Source organism: Ranitomeya imitator, chromosome 4 (assembly GCF_032444005.1).
Source record: "Ranitomeya imitator isolate aRanImi1 chromosome 4, aRanImi1.pri, whole genome shotgun sequence".
NCBI classification, from domain to species: Eukaryota; Metazoa; Chordata; class Amphibia; order Anura; family Dendrobatidae; genus Ranitomeya; species Ranitomeya imitator.
The window spans coordinates 23,621,975-23,644,091 of NC_091285.1; the positions used below are offsets into that span (position 1 = coordinate 23,621,975).

Consider the following 22,117-nt stretch of genomic DNA (forward strand, 5'->3'; position numbering starts at 1 on the left):
CTTAACAGTACATCTTGGGGCAGGAACAAGTTAAAGCTGCAGTACCAGGCACGGCCTATAGATAAGAGTGGCGCTGTTCCTGGAAGAATACAGCCAATACCTTCTAATCTGATGCCATCCCTTTAAGCAGGGGTGTTCCTATAAAGGATGCAGAGTTTTCTGGTCCAGGTACCTATGGGGAGGGTGTAGACGCCACATAAGAGGACCCCCAGGTTATATAGGGCACGTGCTAAGTCGGCGGCCGTGTTGCTGTGCTCTGGGGCTCTCGCAATGCGGCGGCTGCAGATCACGTATATTTGCTCGTCGGGGCTTACACCAGGGCAGGTCTACAAACAAGGGCGAGGTGATCCGCCACATCCGCACCTTCTGAGAGTCCTGCTTGCTCTTCTCCACCTTGTCCTGCAGTTTCTTCAGCTGCTCAGGATTGAGCGCAGGGTCGGCTTTGCTGTTTGTCTCCCTGGATATGGCGAGTTTCTCCTCCTTGCAGGCAGCGTGGTAAGCCTTCTTAGCTGCTTCCACCTGGAGAAAGGCGAAGAAAATAAAAAAAAATAAGTGGGACCTTGTAGTGACCACCTCAACCAATCAGCAGCCACTGATTGGCTGCCGCGGTCACGTGCCGTCTGAGCGGAATGTGACCTAATTGTGGCCATCTTCCCTCTCACCTCCTTGAGTTTCTTTGCCCACGGCTTCTGTGCTTTCCTGAAGCCATCCTCAGCTTCCTTGGTCTCCTTGAAGCCCCCCATCATCTGCTTGTGGTACGCCTCCTTCTGCCAGTTTTTCACTTTCTCAAAGTCGTCATTCATCAGTGCGTTCTTCACCTCGAGGTGGAGCTCGCTGACTCTCTCGGCTTCGGTCATCACGGCGTTCCAGGCCTTCTCCCCGGTGCCGTACTGAGGCCCTACAAGAGGTAAAGTGGTATTACACTGAGGAATGCTGGGAGATTTCTGCTCTGACTGATTGTTAATGCAGCTCTGGACTCAAATACAGGCTGTAAAAGACAAATGTCACTATATAAACACCGACCACTGGACAGAAGCTACGTAAAGGACACCGCACTGCCTACAGTCTGTATTATACTCCAGAGCTGAACTCACAATTCTGCTGGCTATCACGGAGCGAGAAAGGAGAGTGACAACCGCTCTATGCCCGATCCAAAGTGTGACCCACCCAGATTCCATCCTCTTTACCTTTCTCCACGAGCTGCTTCCACCTCTTTGCCCATTCTGTCAGCTGCTGCGCATACGCCTTCTCGATTTTCGCCCGCTCGTGCAGACAGTTCATTAAATCGTTGCAGAGTCTGTGCCCGTCGTCTATCCTTTTGACTGCACGCTTGTAATTGCCGATCTGTCAAAAATTATTTAAAAAAAATAAAATAAATAAAATGCAATGAAAAATAAAATGCAGACAAAAAGAATGAAGTTCGCTTAATAGTCTGGATTAAAAATTGCCGTTTTGTGTATACAGCTCCAATGCAGGCACAAGCGTCTACAAAGGCTCGAAAGCATATAACCTTACACAGTCCCTTAGTAACAAACACCCCCAAATCCAGTCTTTCCCTTATTCCAGGATTCAGCCAAGAAATTTAAGTTACAGGGGAAGGTGCAAACTAATGCAGAGAAGAGTGTGTGTATTACTGCCTATCTAGGCTACAGCCGTGTACAGTTGTGTGAAAAAGTGTTTGCCCCCTTCCTGATTTCCTATTATTTTGTATGTTTGCCACACTTATATGTTTCAGATCACCAAACACATTTAAAATATTAGACAAACAACAAGTAAAAATAAAATACAGGTCTTTATTATTAATGGAAAAAGAAATCCAAACCTACAGGGTCCTCTGTGAAAAAGTGATTGCCCCTCCCTTTCCTCCCCACCCCCCTTTAAAGCATAAATTAACTGTGGTTTATCGAATCTTTGGGAAGCAGAGCTCGAATTCCCTAGCCACTCCAGGCCTGATTACTGCCACACCTGTTCTCAATCAAGAAGTCACTTAAATAGGACCCGCCTGACAATGTGAAGTAGACATAAAGGTCCTCAAAAGCTAGACCTCAAGGTGTGACCCAAAGAAATTCTGGACGAAATGAGAAAAAGTAATTGAGATCTTATCAGTCTGGAAAAGGTTATAAAGCCATTTCTAAAGCTTTGGGACTTCAGCGGACCACAATAAGAGCCATTATTCACAAATGGAGAAAACTTGGAACAGTGGTGAACCTTTCCAGGAGTGTTAGCCTGACCAAAATTACGCCAAAAGCGCAGCGACGACTCATCCAAGAGGTCACAAGAGACCCCACAACAACATCCAAAGAACTGCAGACCTCACCTCAGTTAAGGTCTGTGTTCATGACTCCACCATAAGAAAGACTGGGCAAAAAATGGCCTGCATGGCAGAGTTCAAAGACGAAAACCACTGCTGAGCATTAAGAACAACGACTCATCTCAGTTTTGCCAGAAAACATCTTGATGATCCAAGACTTTTGGGAGAATACTCTGACGAGAGAATACTCTGACGAGACAGAAGATGAACTTTTTGGAAGGTGTATGCCCCATTACATCTGGCGTAGAAGTAACAGCATTTCAGAAAAGGAACACCATACCAACAGTAAAACATGGTGATGGTATGGGGCAGTTTTGCTGCTTCAGGAACTGGACGTCTAGACTGTTGTCTACCAAAAAATGCTGAAAGAAATTGGCCATCTGTTCGTGACCTCAGGCTGAAGCGCACTTGGGTTATGCAGCAGGACAATGATCCAAAACACACCAGCAAGTCCACCTCAGAATGGCTTAAAAAAAAAAAAAAAATTAAGTCTTTGGAGTGGCCTAGTCAAGGTGCTAACCTTAATCCGATTTAGATGCTGTGGCATCTAAAAATGGCGGTTCATGCTCGGTAACCCTCCAATGTGGCCAAATTACAACAATTCTGCAAAGATGAGTGGCCAAAATTCCTCCAGAGCGCTGTAAAATACTCATTGCCAGTTATCGCAAACGCTTGATTGGAGTGGTTACTGCTAAGGGTGGCCCAACCAGTTATTAGGTTTAGGGGGCAATCACTTTTTCACACAGGACCCTGTAGGTTTGGATTTCTCTTTCCGTTCATAATAAAAAAAAAATTGCATTTTGTGATTACTTGTGTTATCTTTGCCTAATATTTACATTTGTTTGGTGATCTGAAACATTGAAGGAGAGGCAAACACTTTTTCACACAACTGTATGACCTTTCACAGTCCTTTGGAATCATGAGAAATAGTTCTGCAAAATCCATATTCCTTCCCTCATTCCAGAGCTCGGCTATAAAAAGTGAATTGCAGGGAGAGGTGCACAGTAAAGCACTGTCGGTAGAGCATGAGTGTGTTCCTGCCTATCTAGGCTCCTGCAGTACATACCCTTACAAAGACCCATAGAGTTATTGGGGAAAAAAAATTTCTACAAAATCCATAGTGGATGCTTTCCTGAAACGGAAAGTACTTGCAAGCAGCATAATACAAAGAATAGCAGGTTTACCCAGAATCCTTTGCAGTAGGCGGAGCTATGCAAATCATCTCTTTCCACCCCTGTCTAATCCACAGTGCTTGGAACCGCCAAGCGTGCAATGCTGCGGATTAGTTTCTAAATTTACACAGCCAACCAATTCCTACCTGTGGACACGTGTTTCGGGCTTTAGGCCCTCATCAGCACAGGGCTGGAATTGGTTGGCTGTATGGAGTGGGGCTCGGTGAGCAAGCGATACATACATGCTAGCCACCTTAGGGAGAGACCCAAGTTGGGCTAAATGTAGCGGGACGAAAGAGACCGAAAAGCCCTCTACTTAAAGGAAATACATAGTGGATGCTTTCCTGAAACGGAAAGTACTTGCAAGCAGCATAATACAAAGAATAGCAGGTTTACCCAGAATCCTTTGCAGTAGGCGGAGCTATGCAAATCATCTCTTTCCACCCCAGTCTAATCCACAGCGCTTGGAACCGCCAAGCGTCAAAGGATTCTGGGTAAACCTGCTATTCTTTGTATTATGCTGCTTGCAAGTACTTTCCGTTTCAGGAAAGCATCCACTATGTATTTCCTTTGAGTAGAGGGCTTTTCGGTCTCTTTCGTCCCGCTACATTTAGCCCAACTTGGGTCTCTCCCTAAGGTGGCTAGCATGTATGTACAAAATCCATATTCTTTCACCCCTTTCCAGGACTCTGCTAGGAAACAGAAGTTACAGGGGAAGTGGTGTAGTAATACAGAGCAGACTGTATTCCTGCCTATCTAGGCTCCAGCAGTACATACCCTTACAGAGACCCGTGAGAACTAAGAACTAATTCTACCTAATCCATATTCCTTCCCTCATTCCAGGGCTCAGCTACAAAAAGTGAACTGCATGGGAAGGTGCATGGTAAATCACAGTTAGTAGGGTATGAGTATATTCCTGCTTATCTAGGCTCCAGCAGTACATACCCTTATACAGACCCATGACAAATAAGAAATAATTCTACCAAATCCATATTTCTTCCCTCATTCCAGGACTCACAGAGGAAAAGTGAATTACAGGGGAAGGTGCACAGTAACGCACATTAGAGTACGTGTGTGTTCCTGCCTCTCTAGGCTCCAGCAATACTTGTATTTTTAAGAACTTGTTACCATATCAAGGCCTTAAATGCTCAGGGGCATGAGGAAGAGTGTTTTCGGGAAGCTGCCATGTCATATCATGGTCAGCCACAGTAGTAGTCGAGTAAAGTAGCACTTGTGGATTGGTGGTCAGGCTTCACGAAAAGGGAGTTTACAGCTCTGCTCAGTTTACCGTCATCGTAAAAGCATCATTAATAATAATAAAATACGATCACTACTCCTGTATATTACAGCACCGGGAGCCATTTACTCCTACGACATCTTTGTCAAACCTACATCCTAAGTAATAAAAAAAGAATAAAGTGATTCTGCAGGCGCAATCCTATCTAATCCACTAACGCGCTTAGGTAATAACTGCGCACGTTTCTTTTCATTAGTGTGTCATGAGTCACAACAAAATTGTTCCGCGAATACATTTTATATGTTGCCATTAGCAACACATTGGTCTGTGTACTGCAAACAACCTAGAAAAAGAATTGTTCCAACGCAAGAAAATAAGTCAACAGCCGTCCCCACACAAAAATGTCCCCGATGATCACAAGTTACAGGGGAACCAATACACAAGTTACAGGGGAACCAATACACAAGTTACAGGGGAACCAATACACAAGTTACAGGGGAACCAATACACAAGTTACAGGGGAACCAATACACAAGTTACAGGGGAACCAATACACAAGTTACAGGGGAAACAATACACAAGTTACAGGGGAACCAATACACAAGTTACAGGGGAACCAATACACAAGTTACAGGGGAAACAATACATATGTTACAGGGGAAACCATACACAAGTTACAGGGGAACCAATACACAAGTTACAGGGGAACCAATACACAAGTTACAGGGGAACCAATACACAAGTTACAGGGGAACCAATACACAAGTTACAGATGAAACAATACACAAGTTACAAGGGAACCAATACACAAGTTACAGGGGAACCAATACACAAGTGACAGAGGAAACAATACACAAGTGACAGATGAAACAATACACAAGTTACAGGGGAAACAATACACAAGTTACAGAGGAAACAATACACAAGTGACAGATGAAACCATACACAAGTGACAGGGGAAACAATACACAAGTGACAGAGGAAACAATACACAAGTGACAGGAAACAATACACAAGTGACAGATGAAACAATACACAAGTTACAGGGGAAACAATACACAAGTTACAGGGGAAAATACACAAGTGACAGATGAAACAATACACAAGTTACAGAGGAAACAATACACAAGTGACAGAGCAAACAATACACAAGTGACAGAGGAAACAATACACAAGTTACAGAGGAAACAATACACAAGTGACAGGAAACAATACACAAGTGACAGAGGAAACAATACACAAGTGACAGAGGAAACAATACACAAGTGACAGAGGAAACAATACACAAGTTACAGAGGAAACAATACACAAGTGACAGATGAAACAATACACAAGTTACAGAGGAAACAATACACAAGTAAGGCTGCCGTCACACTAGCAGTATTTGGTCAGTATTTTACATCAGTATTTGTACGCCGAAACCAGGAGTGGAACAATTAGAGGAAAAGTATAATAGAAACACATCACCACTTCTGCATTTATCACCCACTCCTGGTTTTGGCTACAAATACTGATGTAAAATACTGACCAAATACTGCTAGCGTGACGGCAGCCTTACAGGGGAAATAATACACAAAAGACAGGAACCAATACACAAGTGACAGAGGAAACAATACACAAGTGACAGAGGAAACAATACACAAGTGACCAATGAAACAATACACAAGTTACAGGGGAACCAATACACAAGTTACAGGGGAAACAATACACAAGTTACAGGTAACAGAAGATTTGATGACAGATAAACACCCATCCTTTTTTCCCCCCTTTTTCTCTAAAGTTTTCATCCTCACCCTTCATCACTTTTCCTTTACAGGTATTACTTCCTCATTTTTTTCCCCCTGTCCCCCCCACTATTGCCATTCACAGCTTTTTCATTCTCCTCTTTCACTTCCAGTTTGGTCTTTCCCTTCACTTGCTTTCTCTCTTCCTTCCCCTCTTTTATTTTCCTCTTCCCAGATTTTTCTTTCAAATGTCTTTCCCCTCCCACCTCTCTCCCTTAAACCCAACTTTTCATTATCCTTGCTTTTTCCCCCCTTACCATGTTTTCACTTTCCATGCCAGCTTTTTCTGTTTCCTCTCCACTCCCCCGCCACCCTCCATCCTTGGACAATATGCACATGGAGTCTTTTTGCAGTTTTCAGAGAAGAAACTGAGCAGAATCCACATGTTTGAGGATTTTTGAGCATTTGAGGAGGATTTGGAGAGTCTCTGCTCTGTATCTATTCTAAAACACCACAATACCGTTTTTCCCGCTTCCCTTCAGTTTTCCTTTCCTAAACCCTCCACTTTTGTTTTGTTTCCTTTCCTCAATTTCTTTCCATACTTTTCCTTTGCCCACTTTTCTCCAGTTTTACTTATTTAGTCTCCTTTTGTTTCCTCTTCCCACTTTCTTCACTTTCTCTGGTCTTTTTTCCCCCTCTCCTCTTTCTTTCCATCACATCTTTTTTCCCCCACTTCTTATACTGGTTTTATTTCCCTTTTCCATTACCTTCATCCCTTTTCCTTCCCTTTACCCCCAACCCCCTTCTGTTTCCATTCCCCACTTTCTTTCCTTTCTCTTTCATCTAGTCTCCTTTTCCATTCCATTTACCCTCCTTTTGTTTCCTTTCCTCACTTTTATTCATGTTGCCTTTTCCATTCCTTTTCCCCGGCTTATTTCCATTTAGCCCCCTTGTTACCTTTCCCCACCTTCTCTCCTTCCCATTCATGTCTTTTCCATTCCTTTGTCCTACTTCCACTATTCCATCCCTTTACCCCCCTTTTGTGTCCTTTCCCCAGCTTCTCCCTTTTCTCCTCTTTCCGCACTTTTCTTCATGTCTTTTCCATTCATTCTCCCTACTTCCACAGTGTTCCTTTCCCCACTTTTTTCATTCCTTCCACCCCTCGTCTCCAGTTTTCCTTCTTTTTCTCCTTTTGTTCCTATTCCCCACACTTTTCTTCTCTTCTTTTCCATTCCTATTTCCCCTTCTTTAGCCTGTCTTGCCCTTTCCTCTATTCCATTCATTCATTCCTTTCCCCTCCACTTTAATTTCCTTTCCCCACTTTTTTCATTCCTTTCACCCCTCGTCTCCCGTTTTCCTTCTTTTTACTCCTTTTGTTCCCATTCCGCACTTTTATCCTCTTCTTTCCCAGTCCTATTTCCCCTTCTCCTTTATCCCTTCTTGCACTTTCCCCTATTCCATTCATTCCTTGCTTTCCCTTGAAGTGACTGCTCCCTACTCGATTACCATCTCTCCAGCACACGGTGGCACATTCTTCACATATCTATTTTGCCGAGTAGGGGAGAGAAAGCCCAATCGTAAATGGCGCTGTCTCCCGGGGACCCGAACCCTGTAAATGGCTTCATACATCAGGAGAGCAGAAATCAGGTTGGACGAGTCTCTCCCGCCCGCTCTCTGGTTATATAACGTCTCATCCCTGTATAAACACTCTGCAGCGAGATGCTCCGCGGGGCGAGCAGAAAGCGCCACTTGTTATCCCTCAGCTCCTGGTTGCACAAGACGGAAGCGTCCGTGAATGAGGACTGTGAGTTACCAATGTACACAGGTTGCGAATAGTCCAGATTCCTGCAACGTAATCCTAAAGCAAAACAAGGCGGCATTAACCCCCCGGCTGCCGAGACTCCTCGCCTCGCTCCTTAAACAGCGTTCTTCACGGAATTTGCGGAATTACTTGCGGAGTGCATCTGGATAATGTCACTTTACCAAGCAGACGCGTTGTACTGAGGGGCGGCCAACCACCACGCCAACCACCCCACCACCGCCCCTCGTTCTGTGCACCGCACCAAGAGGAGTATGGTATCAAATCAGAAAAAGCTTATCCCGCGTATTATAATCTCGCCGTCAATTATCACCATGACAACAGAACATTTCTGAAACGTATATTTGGTGTGACTTTGGGTCATAGAGTAGAGAAGCAAAACTTATCCGGCTTGTTCGTCTGTGGCTCTCTCATAACACACGCACGCTCGATTCAGACAATCATGCATGCGTTTTTAATAGAAAAAGTGGCTGCCAGACATATCTGGCAGCAGATTATTCCCTTGGGGGAAACCAAATAATCAAGACGTAAATTCGACATGGCTCCTTCTACATAGGAAACTCCCGTAAAAATTAGATGGTCATCCGCTCCGGCAGAAAATCTACTTTAATCTAATGTGAACAGGGGCTTTAGTTTAGTCCGTCCTTAAATGGATTTTCCAGATTCTCCCGGGTGCAAAAAAAACACACACAGAAAAAAAAAAGTTAAAAAGTTTGCTTTGCTCACCCTCCCCAGGTCCGGAGCAGAGTTTCCGCCGATGCTCCTGATGTCTGATATTGTCTGTCCTATAGACAGCGCTGCAGTCAATCACTGAGCTCAGCAATATTTGATGGCACGAGCCACTCAGATCACCGATTGGCTGCAGAGTTGTTGATATCAGAGCTGAAGACACTAAGACACAGAGTACAGCGACGGAGACTTAGAGGGTGAATAAAACTATTCTACTTTGAAAAACAAAGGAAAAGGGGGTCTCCCGTCACAGGAAATGCCCCTTTAATGTCATAAAAATCTACTGTTTTCTACTTATTCACAGCAGCCAATCGGAAGATGACACGCTGTAGCGGGAAGGCAGTTTGAACCAATCAGTAAACAGGGGGCGTGTCTCAGACTACCAGAGATCGCCTGTAGGCACCGCGGCTAAACTGTAGTCACAGATTACAGCTAAAAAAGACAATATTTTTTTTGTCTTAATCCTTTCAATTGCTACATGGGTTGTGGTTTTAATATTTTGCCATGGGAATACTATTAGCGGGGAGTGGGAGGTTCACTATTTTGCTATTTTTTTTCCCCATCCCTCCAAGCAGCAGTTAATGTTCCCCTTGTACATATTTTCCGCGACGTGTTAAAGGGCCATTCAAAAGGGAGGCTCAGATCTTAGAGGCCCCTTGTCGGCACCGCATGTGAGGACACATTGAGGGGACTGATGTGTACAAACCGCTTCCACTGCGAAACGCGCCGGCCTCATTGACATGCAGCGCGGACAGTGGAGCGAGTCAGTCACCCAGCGAGCGGCAGCGACGGCGAACAACCAGGCCTCTGTTGGGTGGAATCTGATAGCAGCAAAGTGAATAAATTCTGTGTGACCTTGAGCCGTGGAAGGGAAGAAGACACTCGTCCGATTGTGATCCAGTTTTCTCTACCATCTTCATGCCCTGACAACAGTTTCCTAATGGAGAGCCACAGGACGGACGACACCGCTAATCTGACAATTAGATGGAACGGTTAGAGCTGAAGTTTGTGCTCCAGAGCTTCGGTTCCCAACATAAAAACACAACCAGCTGTCCAGAAACTGACGTTTTCGGCATGCCCTTAGAGTAGTTTCACAATAGCCACTGCTGTGAGGTTACCGGATTAATTGCAAAAACAGTTCGGAACTGAAGCTTTGGAGCACAAACTGCAGCTTTAGCGTAACTAAAAATTCTCCAGCTCTTGGCAAACTGCAACTCCCAGCAAACCCAAAACAGCTAAAGTTTAATGACCACACCTATAAAGTGCACTGGCTGAAATGGTTAGAGCTGAAGTTTGTGCTCCAGAGCTTGAGTTCCTACACCATAACCATTTTCGTAGGATGAAAATTGTGTACAAAGACTATAATCCATTGTCTCTATCCGAGTCTGTCAAATGGACTCATGGGAAATAAGTCAAACTGCTCCTCTAAAAGGAAGCACCCATCCACATGCACGCTCTGCGGAGAAGAGTGGGCATGTGTTTTCAATAGGGAGAGTGGAATAAGCTGCTGCTACATACTGCTCATCTCGTATGAAGGTACATGTAAAGGTCTGTCTTAGGCAAAACATAATGGACTGGTCGATCACTGAGGGATCAAGTTGCAGCTGCCTATTGAAGTCTATTAAGAGTGGAGGAGTGAAGCTGAGCGTAGAAGACATTGACACAGTAAGCTCTGGATTCACAGCTACACTGCTCAGTACTGCTCAATAATGTCCTCCATGCTGTGGCTTCTAAACATTTGCTACATAGAGAGGAGAGCAGGAATCCCTCCTTTTGTGTGCGGGGTGTATGGGAGATATCATGGTAGATGAGGTAGCCTACCCTCACTAGCTCAGAGACAACTGCTAACTAGAGACAGAGACTGCGGAGGGGGAAAACCCGGTGAAAATGCCCGAGAAGCTGTAGTTGAGCAACAGGTGGAGGGTGGCAGGTTGCGGACCCCTGCCGTGCATCGTAACAGTACAGCTAAATTCCAGTACTGAGGAAAGCTAGTTTCCGTTCACTCGCTAATAAGTTCCTTTCGGGGCGAAATCCTGGCCCTTCCATGACTCACACTAATTGTTACAAGTTTCCTACAGAACTTCCAGATGACTTCACATCACGGTTTTCCTGCTAGAACAATGAGAAGAGACAAGGGAACACAGCTCAGCAAATTTTAACTAACGAGAAGCAGATGCATCGAGAAGGCGAGAAAGACGATACCGCGAGGAAACCACCATATAGAAGGTTACAATCAAAACTGAGGACAACGTGGATCTGCTTAACCTTCGGCTAGACGAGGCGGCAAGACACTAGGAATGGTGGCCACCAGATTCTAGTCTCTGATCAGCTAGTTTAGTCTGGCAAGATGATGGTCAGATCGCTTCTACAAAATCACATGGAGTCTTGTTGATGTACGCATTTCAAAAGGACCTCCATTTTCCCATGTGGCATCTTAGAGAAGGTCCTAAATCAAAGCCTTGGAATCACGATGAAGGGTACAGATCCTTTCACTCAGCATTTTCGTGGTTCTCCTTGGTTGCGTCATGCAACATTCATTCATTAAAAACTTCTATACAAATCTTCCCGCAAGCTCACAGACCTGGTGATCGGCGACGCAAGATTAGACCAGCGGTGGACGATGACTTCCTGGATGGTAGAGGTGATCTCATACCAGCGGTGAACGGTAAAAGGTGCCCTACATTCATCACGATGGGCGTCACGCAACCCTGATGTACTGGAAAAGGGTTGGCAAAGTAAATGTTTGATTCCGACATCACAGCACGAAGCGGATTAAACTACGAGCACATTGCAGGCACAGGGGCCGCCGCCCCGCCGGAAGACGACAGGGGCCGCCGCCTCGCCAGAGCTCGCTTCTTCATCACTACCGATCGAGTGTACTGCCTGGTCGATCTCAAACGCCTAATTAAAGTTTAGATTTTATTTCGGGGAGCCCCACATACACAATAGATGGTCGTTGAGTCCCGGCAGGTTCGGCTGACTTTAGTCCACTGTATCTGGAGGCCTGAGAACTTACAGATATACCTAGAGATAAGTGAGTATACAGTAGAGATAAGTGAGTATACAGTATACCATCTAGTAGACAGATCTCCAAGGAATTCCTTGACCACATCTCTGACAAGGCAATCATCATCTCCTCTGGAGGAGTGCAGCTCGAATAAAACAGTGACTTAAGACATTAATAAAAAAAAATACACATCTTTACCTCCCAGAAGCTGTCGCTGGACACTTCAACCCCAACTGCGTCGTCGTAGTTTCCAGACATGATTACTGAAGAAGCAAAGCAGAGTTATACCCAAAAGGAGAGTGCTCCGTATTCTCCTCTTCAAAAGACAGTCAGTACCTGCGGAGAGAAGATGATGGGGGTTATAATACAAAAAGCCAAGAATTTAAACTTTTCATCCCAAACATTTAACAATGGTCTGTTTAATGAAGAACACGGTGGCCATTGCTTCCTTTCTCTCCCCCCCCAAAAAAGTCTGTAATTTAATGACCTTGAACAAATTTCTAAAACTCCATCTGGATGGACGAGTCCTTTAAGGACAAACAGTAAACGGTCCTTACAACCTGGTGACAGGTAGGATCACTAATAGGCACAAGATTGCGCACAGATCTCTAGCGACTCATCCTACATGTCCAAGTTCACACTCGCCGTGAGTTTTTAGGAAGCGTCGACCACGCCGCGTGCGCTGCAATCTCACGGATGTTTATCTACAGCTCCCGAACAATGTGCCAAGGACACAGAATCCAGGTCACCCCGCTCACCTGCAACCTGCACTGATGGAAAGTGACAGCGCAGAACACGGCGGCTTCACTGTACGGAACAATTGTTTTCCCCGGGTAAAGAATAGGCCGAGCGTCACAATGGCAGCCAACCTTATAATGGCTGTTTACACTGTAAACGTGCGGAAAACCGAAGTACGACTCTCAAAATGCACCCTCCGCACTGCGGGGTCAGAGGCCGAACATGGCGATACTCCCACGTGCATTGATCTACACTAACACAAAGCCCCATATGGCAGCATGTATACCCTACAGGCCTGGATTATAGTTTAATGGTTGCCGCAGCAACAATGGTTCACTAACATTGCATTGCTAGGACATGCCATCACTATAAAACAGAGGAGGTGCAATCTCCGCATGCCCTCTAGCTCCGTAAAGCTGCAGGGTACCACTGAATCAGTCCCGCAGCCCCTCCATTCTCAGGATCAGTGCAGGGTACCACCGAATCAGTACCGCAGCCCCTCCATTCTCAGGATCAGTGCAGGGTACCACCGAATCAGTACCGCAGCCCCTCCATTCTCAGGATCAGTGCAGGGTACCACCGAATCAGTACCGCAGCCCCTCCATTCTCAGGATCAGTGCAGGGTACCACCGAATCAGTACCACAGCCCCTCCATTCTCAGGATCAGTGCAGGGTACCACTGAATCAGTACCGCAGCCCCTCTATTCTCAGGATCAGTGCAGGGTACCACTGAATCAGTACCACAGCCCCTCCATTCTCAGGATCAGTGCAGGGTACCACTGAATCAGTACCGCAGCCCCTCCATTCTCAGGATCAGTGCAGGGTACCACTGAATCAGTACTGCAGCCCCTCCATTCTCAGGATCAGTGCAGGGTACCACTGAATCAGTACCGCAGCCCCTCCATTCTCAGGATCAGTGCAGGGTACCACTGAATCAGTACCACAGCCCCTCCATTCTCAGGATCAGTTCAGGGTACCACCGAATCAGTACCGCAGCCCCTCTTTACTCATGAACAGTGCAGGGTACCATTGAATCAGTACCGCAGCCCCTCCATTCTCAGGATCAGTTCAGGGTACCACTGAATCAGTACCGCAGCCCCTCTATTCTCATGAACAGTGCAGGGTACCATTGAATCAGTACCGCAGCCCCTCCATTCTCAGGATCAGTTCAGGGTACCACTGAATCAGTCCTGCAGCCCCTCTATTCTCAGGATCAGTTCAGGGTACCATGGAATCAATACCGCAGCCCCTCTTATCTCATGAACAGTGTAGGGCAGGCATGTCAAACACGCGTCCCGAGGGCCGCATGCGGCCCTTCACAGGCATATCTGCGGCCCTCACAAAAGTCTCAATCTTTGTCTCTAAACACAAAGTTTGAGACTTTTGTGCGGGCCGCAGATGCTCAAAACTTCACGATCAGCACTTCCGGCTCTTCATTCATTGGCCCATATCCCTGCATAAGACCTAGTACTAGGTCAACTCCGTCCGCCTCTACTCACCCTTCAGCCTACATCTGGCTGACATTAACATGCTAGTAATAACATGCTAGTAACCCGATGTTTACCCTGGTTACCCGGGGACTTCGGCATCGTTGGTCGCTGGAGAGAGCTGTCTGTGTGACAGCTCCCCAGCGACCACACAACGACTTACCAACGATCACGGCCACGGTATCGCTGGTCGTGATCGTTGGTAAATCGTTTAGTGTAACGGTACCCTTACATATTACTACTTCATATCTTGTTTTCATGACTGCTGTTAAAATACGTGTGTGACATTAGCTGTTGTGTGCGGCCCTCGCAACAACCTCTTGTTACTCATGTGGCCCTCGGGGTACCCTGAGTTTGACATGCCTGGTGTAAGGTACCACTGAATCAGTCCCGCAGCCCCTCTTATCTCATGAACAGTGTAGGGTACCACTGAATCAGTCCCGCAGCCCCTTTTCTCATGAACAGTGCAGGGTACCACCAAACCAGTACCGCAGCCCCTCCATTCTCAGGATCAGTGCAGGGTACCACCGAATCAGTACCGCAGCCCCTCTATTCTCAGGATCAGTGCAGGGTACCACCGAATCAGTACCGCAGCCCCTCCATTCTCAGGATCAGTGCAGGGTACCGCCGAATCAGTACCGCAGCCCCTCCATTCTCAGGATCAGTGCAGGGTACCACCGAATCAGTACCGCAGCCCCTCTATTCTCAGGATCAGTGCAGGGTACCACCAAATCAGTACCGCAGCCCCTCCACTCTCAGGATCAGTGCAGGGTACCACTGAATCAGTACCGCAGCCCCTCTATTCTCAGGATCAGTGCAGGGTACCACCGAATCAGTACCGCAGCCCCTCCACTCTCAGGATCAGTGCAGGGTACCACCGAATCAGTACCGCAGCCCCTCCATTCTCAGGATCAGTGCAGGGTACCACCGAATCAGTACCGCAGCCCCTCCACTCTCAGGATCAGTGCAGGGTACCACTGAATCAGTACCGCAGCCCCTCCATTCTCAGGATCAGTGCAGGGTACCACCGAATCAGTACCGCAGCCCCTCTATTCTCAGGATCAGTGCAGGGTACCACCAAATCAGTACCGCAGCCCCTCCACTCTCAGGATCAGTGCAGGGTACCACTGAATCAGTACCGCAGCCCCTCCACTCTCAGGATCAGTGCAGGGTACCACCGAATCAGTACCGCAGCCCCTCCACTCTCAGGATCAGTGCAGGGTACCACTGAATCAGTACCGCAGCCCCTCCATTCTCAGGATCAGTGCAGGGTACCACTGAATCAGTACCGCAGCCCCTCTATTCTACAAAAAGTTTTAAGCCAGACAGACCAATGAGTCTTCTGAGATCCCCCCTTTCAGTCAGTACAAAGTTTACCCACAGAAAACTATAAGGAGGGGACGTCGCCAGACCTCATAAGCGTTCACCATGACCAGATCAAGTCGGTAAAAGAGAAAGCGAGTTGTCAAGTTGTGATCTGCCAGGTTGAGAGGGTCTTTGACATGGAGATCACTTTGGAGGGAAAAAATTTGTTGCTGTCTAGACAGCTGCCTGACATTGGGGCAATAGCCGCACCTGCCAGAATTAAAGGGCAACTAAAGTCAACGCTCACAACGAGTGGCGGCCACCATAGACATTCGCTCATTTCTACGTGAGAATTTACAGACTGACATTTTCTTAGTCCTAGGACTGAACATGTATCATGTACTCGGCTTATCTGAGAATTAATAAAATCCTTACGCAAAGCTTTTTTTTTGTTAATGGCCCTTTAATACGAGAACCAGTGGAGAGATTTTTAATCCCTGAGCTTTACATTAAAAGTCTTCTTGGGTCAGAAGAAAATCCCCAATACGATCATGGAACTTAAAAAAATAAATAAAATTAAGAAGCAAAAACCAGCAATATATAAAGAAAAAAAAAAAAAAATTATATATATATATATATATATATATATATATATATATATATATATATATATATATATATATATATATATATAAATATATATAAAAGGTTGTTGTAACTAAGACAGCTTTGATAACAAAATATTACCTAAAGGTTTTTATATTAAAACAAGAACTCAGTGCTGAGAAATATTCGACAGGGTGTGGGATCAGACCTGAAGGAACCTCACTGATCTTGTGACAAGTGGGTAAACCCCTTTAAAAGGAGGCCGGTCACAAGGATTTATTTTTTCCCCAATTTGTGTTTTGTTTTTTAAAAAAAATCCACCATGTTTCCAGATATATCAGCTATTTTTCAAATCATTTACCTTGGGGGCGTGGCTACAGAACAGCCTAAAGACACGCCCCAGAGGATCCCATGAGCTACGCCTCCTCCCTCAGTAAAGACCATAAAAATTACCACCAAATAAAAAAGGCCCATCTCTGGAACCGTGAGGTGGATTAAAATAAAAATAAAAATCAGAATACTCTGGGGAACAGCATAAATAAAATTACATAAAAAGAGTCACTTCCGACCTGATGACAGATCATCTTTAAGGCACCTTAAAAGGCCAAATATACTTATACTGTACAGGAATTTCTCAAATTTCTTCCCTCAAATCCTATATAGAGCCTTTATTTATCAATACAGGCCAACCTTGAGACTATCAGCTTTCAATTGCTAGGAAAAATGAAACCTGCAATTGGTTATGTTTGACCCCCGGCAGCTTCCCATGATGGTCTCCTGGTCTCTGAGACAGTCATCCCCTCACAAACTCCCCAAGCCAGTCACCCTTGTCATAAAAATCCCCCAGCTTTCCAAGACATTCACATTCGTCCACCCCCATCCCAAACCCCTTCCCTCCCCCCCAGCTCCCCAAGACAGTCAATCCCATTCCCAAACACCCCCCATCCTCCCTCCTCCGAAAGTCAACCCCATTCCTCCACCCCCAAGTTTAAAAAAAAAAAAAATGCAAAAAAGTTAAGGGAATTAAAATATATATATATATATATATATATATATATATATATATATATATATATATATATATATAGGCAAAAAAAAAAAAACTCGAAGAGTTAAAAAAAAATAAAAATAAATAAAATATTTGGTTTCTTACAATGTAGCCTATGGGTGACATCTCACCATAGGTCTATCCACAAGAAGTTAGTCAGTAGATCACTTCCTCCGTCGTAGGCGCTAAACATGATGTGAACAGTGTGCGATTCTACAGAACCGGATCCTGATGGCAGCAAGAAACCAGGACCACTAATTACCGCTAATGACTAAAATAACATTAATGAGGAAACAGAAAGAAGTGTGAAGCCTGGCACATCTGCACGCTCATGTTATACCGGAAAGGCTCCATGTACACCAACCCCCACCACCATTCATGTAGCCTCCCCACTAATTATATCCCATTGACGCTAGATCAAGTGCTGAGAGGGCTTAAGTCACCTGATCGGGGTTTTAGCACATTTAAGCCCTTCGGCCCTACAGATGGATGCTCCTAGAGGAGACATCACTGGGAAGTTCCCGAATAGCAAAACCTTAATAAAATGAATAAACCTGTTCAGGATCCTCGTTCCTCAAAGGGTGTCCTGCACTGGAGGACCCGATGTAATACTTCATTTCACCTGTGGTGGTGCTGCAGGGAAACTAAACACTCCCTGCAAGGTTTACTCATAAAACAACAACTGAGTGCAAATTTGTAAAAGGTCTTTACGAGCATTTACATTCCCAGATAAAGCGGTTTTCCATTACGATCGCACTTTGTCAGAAGGTCCACTTTACAATAAGCCAATCACAAAGTGGACCTCTTGTGATCAGTGATCAGTATGGAAACCTGGTAATTTTCCTGCAGTGCCTCCTCAAGGGGAAGAGAGGCATTACACCTTGGGTTTTCATTCAAATCGATGGGTTGTCTGTGTACTGAAGGAGAGGACAGGTCCTCCAGAACAAGAGAGACGCTATATGCTGGCCAAGAAATGGGCATCCAGGACAAAGTACTCCAAACCCAAAAAGGAGATGATAAAGTTTGATAAAGAGGTAGAGAAGATAAAAAAAAGGACAACACCATCAAGTCCACCCTATAATCCGACAGTGTTTATCGAGGAGAAGGCTAAAATCCCCTATGAAGAAGAGGCAAGAGGCCAAGTGCCCCATTGGGGTTTTCGGTCTTGGCTATGGAGGACACATCTGCACAGATTGTCTCCTCTCCTGCTATGGTAGAAGTACACCCTTTGTATGAGTTTACACCGGAGGAGGCAGCAGAAGCAAATGCTTTCTGGGTACACAGAGGTTATTGTAATGATGACCCACCCAACTTGGAAACTATAAGAACTCCACCTTTTTAGTAAACTTCCTCTGAGTAGTTACGTGGTATGTTCCTATCCAGAACTCAAGGAAAGAAGAACGTAACGCCCAGTGAATTACTACAGTCATCACCGAGGGATCGCAGTTCCAAGTCAGTGCCGTCGTTTCCATCCATCCAGCTGTGCTGAGAATCTACAGCCGGCCCCATTCACTTGAATTGAGGTGCACAGCGGTTCCACCGCATAGTGGGTGGAAGCACAGCTGATTGTGGGGATTCCAGAACCTGAAGCTCCAGAGCAGTTTCATTGCTTTTCAAGCACAACGGTAGCCTGGCCCCATAGAGTAACAAGATGGTGGGGGGTCCCTGAAGTCAGACCCTTAGGGATATTATTATTATTTATATAGCACCATTAATTCCATGGTCCTGTACATGAGAAAGGGTTTACGTTCAGACTTCTAGATATCGTTTACAGTAAACAAATTTACAATGACAGACTGGTACAGAGGGGAGAGGACCCTGTCCTTGCAGACTTACATTCTACGGGATAGCGGCAGCTAGGGTGGTGGTTGAGGCGGCAGCTAGGGTGGTGGTGAGGCGGCAGCTCGGGTGGTGGTGAGGCGGCAGCTCGGGTGGTGGTGAGGTGGCAGAATGGTTATTGCAGGCTGTAGGCTTTCCTGAAGAGATGGGTTTTCAGGTTCCGTCTGAAGAATCCAAGGGTGGTGGATAATCGGAGGTGTTGAGGCATGGAATTCCAGAGGATGGAGGATATTCGGGAGAAATCTTGGAGGCGGTTGTGCGAGGAACGAATAAGTGTGGAGGATAGTAGGAGGTCTTGGGAGGATCGCAGATTACATGAGGGACGATATTGGGAGATTAGTTCAGAGATATAGGGAGGGGACAGGTTGTGGATGGCTTTGTAGATCAGTGTTAGTAGTTTGAACTGGATTCGTTGGGGAATTGGGAGCCAGTGGAGGGATTTGCAGAGGGGATAAACAGGGGAGTAGTGAGGAGAGAGGTGGATTAGTCAGACAGCAGAGTTGAGGACAGACTGGAGTGGTGCAAGAGTTAGCAGGGAGGCCGCAGGGTGTTGCAGTAATCGAGGCGGGAGATGATAAGGGAATGCATAAGAGTTTTAGTAGATTGTGGGCTCAGGAAGGAACGGATTCTGGAAATATTTCAGGTGCGGGAGAGAGCGTAATGCCGTTTACCATAATAGAAAGATCAGGTAGGGGGGGATACGTGAGATGGGGGAAAGATGATGAGCTCGGTTTTGTCTACATTGAGTTTTAGGAAGCGAGAGGTGAAGGAGGAGAATATGGCTGACAGACACTCCGGGATTCTGGACAGCAGAGAGGCGACGTCTGGGCCAGAGAGGTAGATCTGAGCGTCATCAGCATACAGGCGGTACTGGAAGCCATGGGACTTTATGAGTTGTCCTAGGCCAAGGGTATAGATGGAAAAATGTAGGGGACCTAGGACAGAGCCTTGAGGGACTCCAACAGAGAGGGGGCGGGATGAGGAGGTAGTGTGGGAGTGGGAAACGCTAAATGTGCGGTCGGAAAGGTATTAGGAAATCCAGGACAAGGCAAGGTCTTTGATGCCAAAGGAAGAAAGAATCTGTAGCAGTAGGCAGTGATTGACTGTCGAAGGCAGAGGACAGGTCGAGAAGGAGGAGGGATATGCCATCACTTTATGAAAAAGCAATATACCTTACAAGATATTAGGCTGCCAACTCGGAGAGTGACCACTCAGTCTGCGGCTTGCAATGAAGGAACGAGGCTCAAGGTCGTCCTCCCAGCCACAGCGACACAGTCAGGTAACACCCCGGTCTCCTCGGTGCCTTTCCTTACTTTTCCAAAACACATGTGCAAAACGCCCCAGGCCACCGGCGAGCAGCCATAGCAACAGCGGAAAGAAGAGACGGGGGTCTTGTTGTACAGCGAGGGTTATAAATAGCCGACAGTATAAAATTCCAACTGCGAGAGGCACTGACTCACCCATCACGCCGGAATACAATTAACAAGCCCAATAAATAAAGCTGAAGAAGGGCATGGACGCCATGAAGACCCCACTAAATGAGGATACCTTTATTGGTTTAAGGTGGAGTGACCGCTGGGACCCCATTCATCACAACAATGAAAGTTGTGCACCACTTATCCAAGTTCTGTTGGGTCGATGTCCATTGGCTTTGTTTCATACCAGGTCGGACCAACAAATTCTTCTAAACTCAATATTAGGACCCCTCTCGACTCTCGCTCGGAGGCTCCAAAGACAGTCTCTTGCTTTGGAGGACCCGACCTGTCCTGCATTACATGGACGACTCATTGATTTAAAGGACCAGGTGTAATACCCAATCTCACCTGCGGTTGTGCTGCAGAGAAAATGAATACTTACTGCCAAGTTTCCTCACCGATCGCTGACGATCACTAAGGATTCATGGCAGTGGGACACTTTATCATAGACTTATTGTCAAGAGACATTTAAAATTACGTCGATATCAGCCGGCATTAATCTAATGTGTATGGGAGCCCAAGCAATTGATTGTTGGGGAAGTTAAGGTTCCAGAAAGTTCGATTTCAGGCTGCTGATCTTTTTATTCTCCTGGAGAATGGCGGCTTTCTAATAGAAAACAAAGGAGGGCTCAGTCGAACGAGTGCTCCTATGTATGGAAGAAAACGTCCATGACTACTGTCGGTCGAACGGTCATTTGGCAAAAGGCAATCAAAACAGTAAGGTGGGGTTGAGAAACGGTGGTTGTCCAAAGCAGAGAACCCTCGAAGTCACAGATTTTGGTGTATAAACCCATAGTGTAGAGTAGGTATCTAGTCCATTGAGTACAGAAGAGACCTCATCCAAAAGGGTGACCAAGAAGAGACTTACAAGTAAGGCCCTACCAACTGTGACGTCAAGTGTGAAGGTGTTCTGTACCTCCTTACGGAGAAGTGACTAGACGAGGACGAGTCATTCTCCACTTGAGTGAATGGGAACTCCAGGAACCCTATAAAGGAAGCTGTCCTCCATGAGTTACCCAGCACTTTGCTCGAAGTCAATGTGATCAGAGAGAAGGAGAAAAAGAAAATTCTGCAGATCTTCCTTTTATGGAAGGAACGAGAGTCAGGAAAGGTCTGCCAAGAACAAGCAGATCATCTAATTATAATCTGTACGCGCAGGGAGATCACGGAAATCAGCGATACGGAAAAACCAGCACTAATCTGATGAGAAATCTCACAAGGAACCTACATCACACAAGTCACACGAGAAAGAAAACCATGTACCAGGTAAGGAAATATAGCCTACACCTCAGTAAAAAAGGCTGAAAGGCTCTGCAAGATACGGCTTCATTTCTACTCAAATGTCAGCAGGTGTCAACCTGTCCCCTACTCCACACCACCAGGAAAGCGAGCACCAACCTGTCCCCAACTGCAGACCACCAGGAAAGCGAGCGCCAACCTGTCCCCAACTGTAGACCACCAGGAAAGCGAGCGCCAACCTGTCCCCAACTGTAGACCACCAGGAAAGCGAGCACAACCTGTCCCCAACTGTAGACCACCAGGAAAGCGAGCCCCAACCTGTCCCCAACTGTAGACCACAAGGAAAGCGAGCACCAACCTGTCCCCTACTGTAGACCACAA

General features: G+C 46.0%; 1 protein-coding gene across 4 annotated transcripts in view; it reads right to left on the reverse strand.

Annotated features, from left to right (window-relative positions):
• The window catches only part of PACSIN2 (protein kinase C and casein kinase substrate in neurons 2), an 84,187-nt gene that overhangs the window by 25,212 nt on the left and 36,858 nt on the right, over positions 1–22,117 (reverse strand). For all 4 annotated transcript variants that reach the window (XM_069763360.1, XM_069763357.1, XM_069763358.1 and 1 more), the window contains exons 2-5: positions 12,198–12,335; positions 1,188–1,344; positions 663–898; positions 364–519 (exon numbers count right to left, since the gene is read on the reverse strand). In XM_069763360.1, the coding sequence (XP_069619461.1) occupies positions 364–519; positions 663–898; positions 1,188–1,344; positions 12,198–12,257 (609 nt within the window). In that variant the 5' untranslated portion in view covers positions 12,258–12,335. The remainder of the gene's footprint in view (positions 1–363; positions 520–662; positions 899–1,187; positions 1,345–12,197; positions 12,336–22,117) is intronic.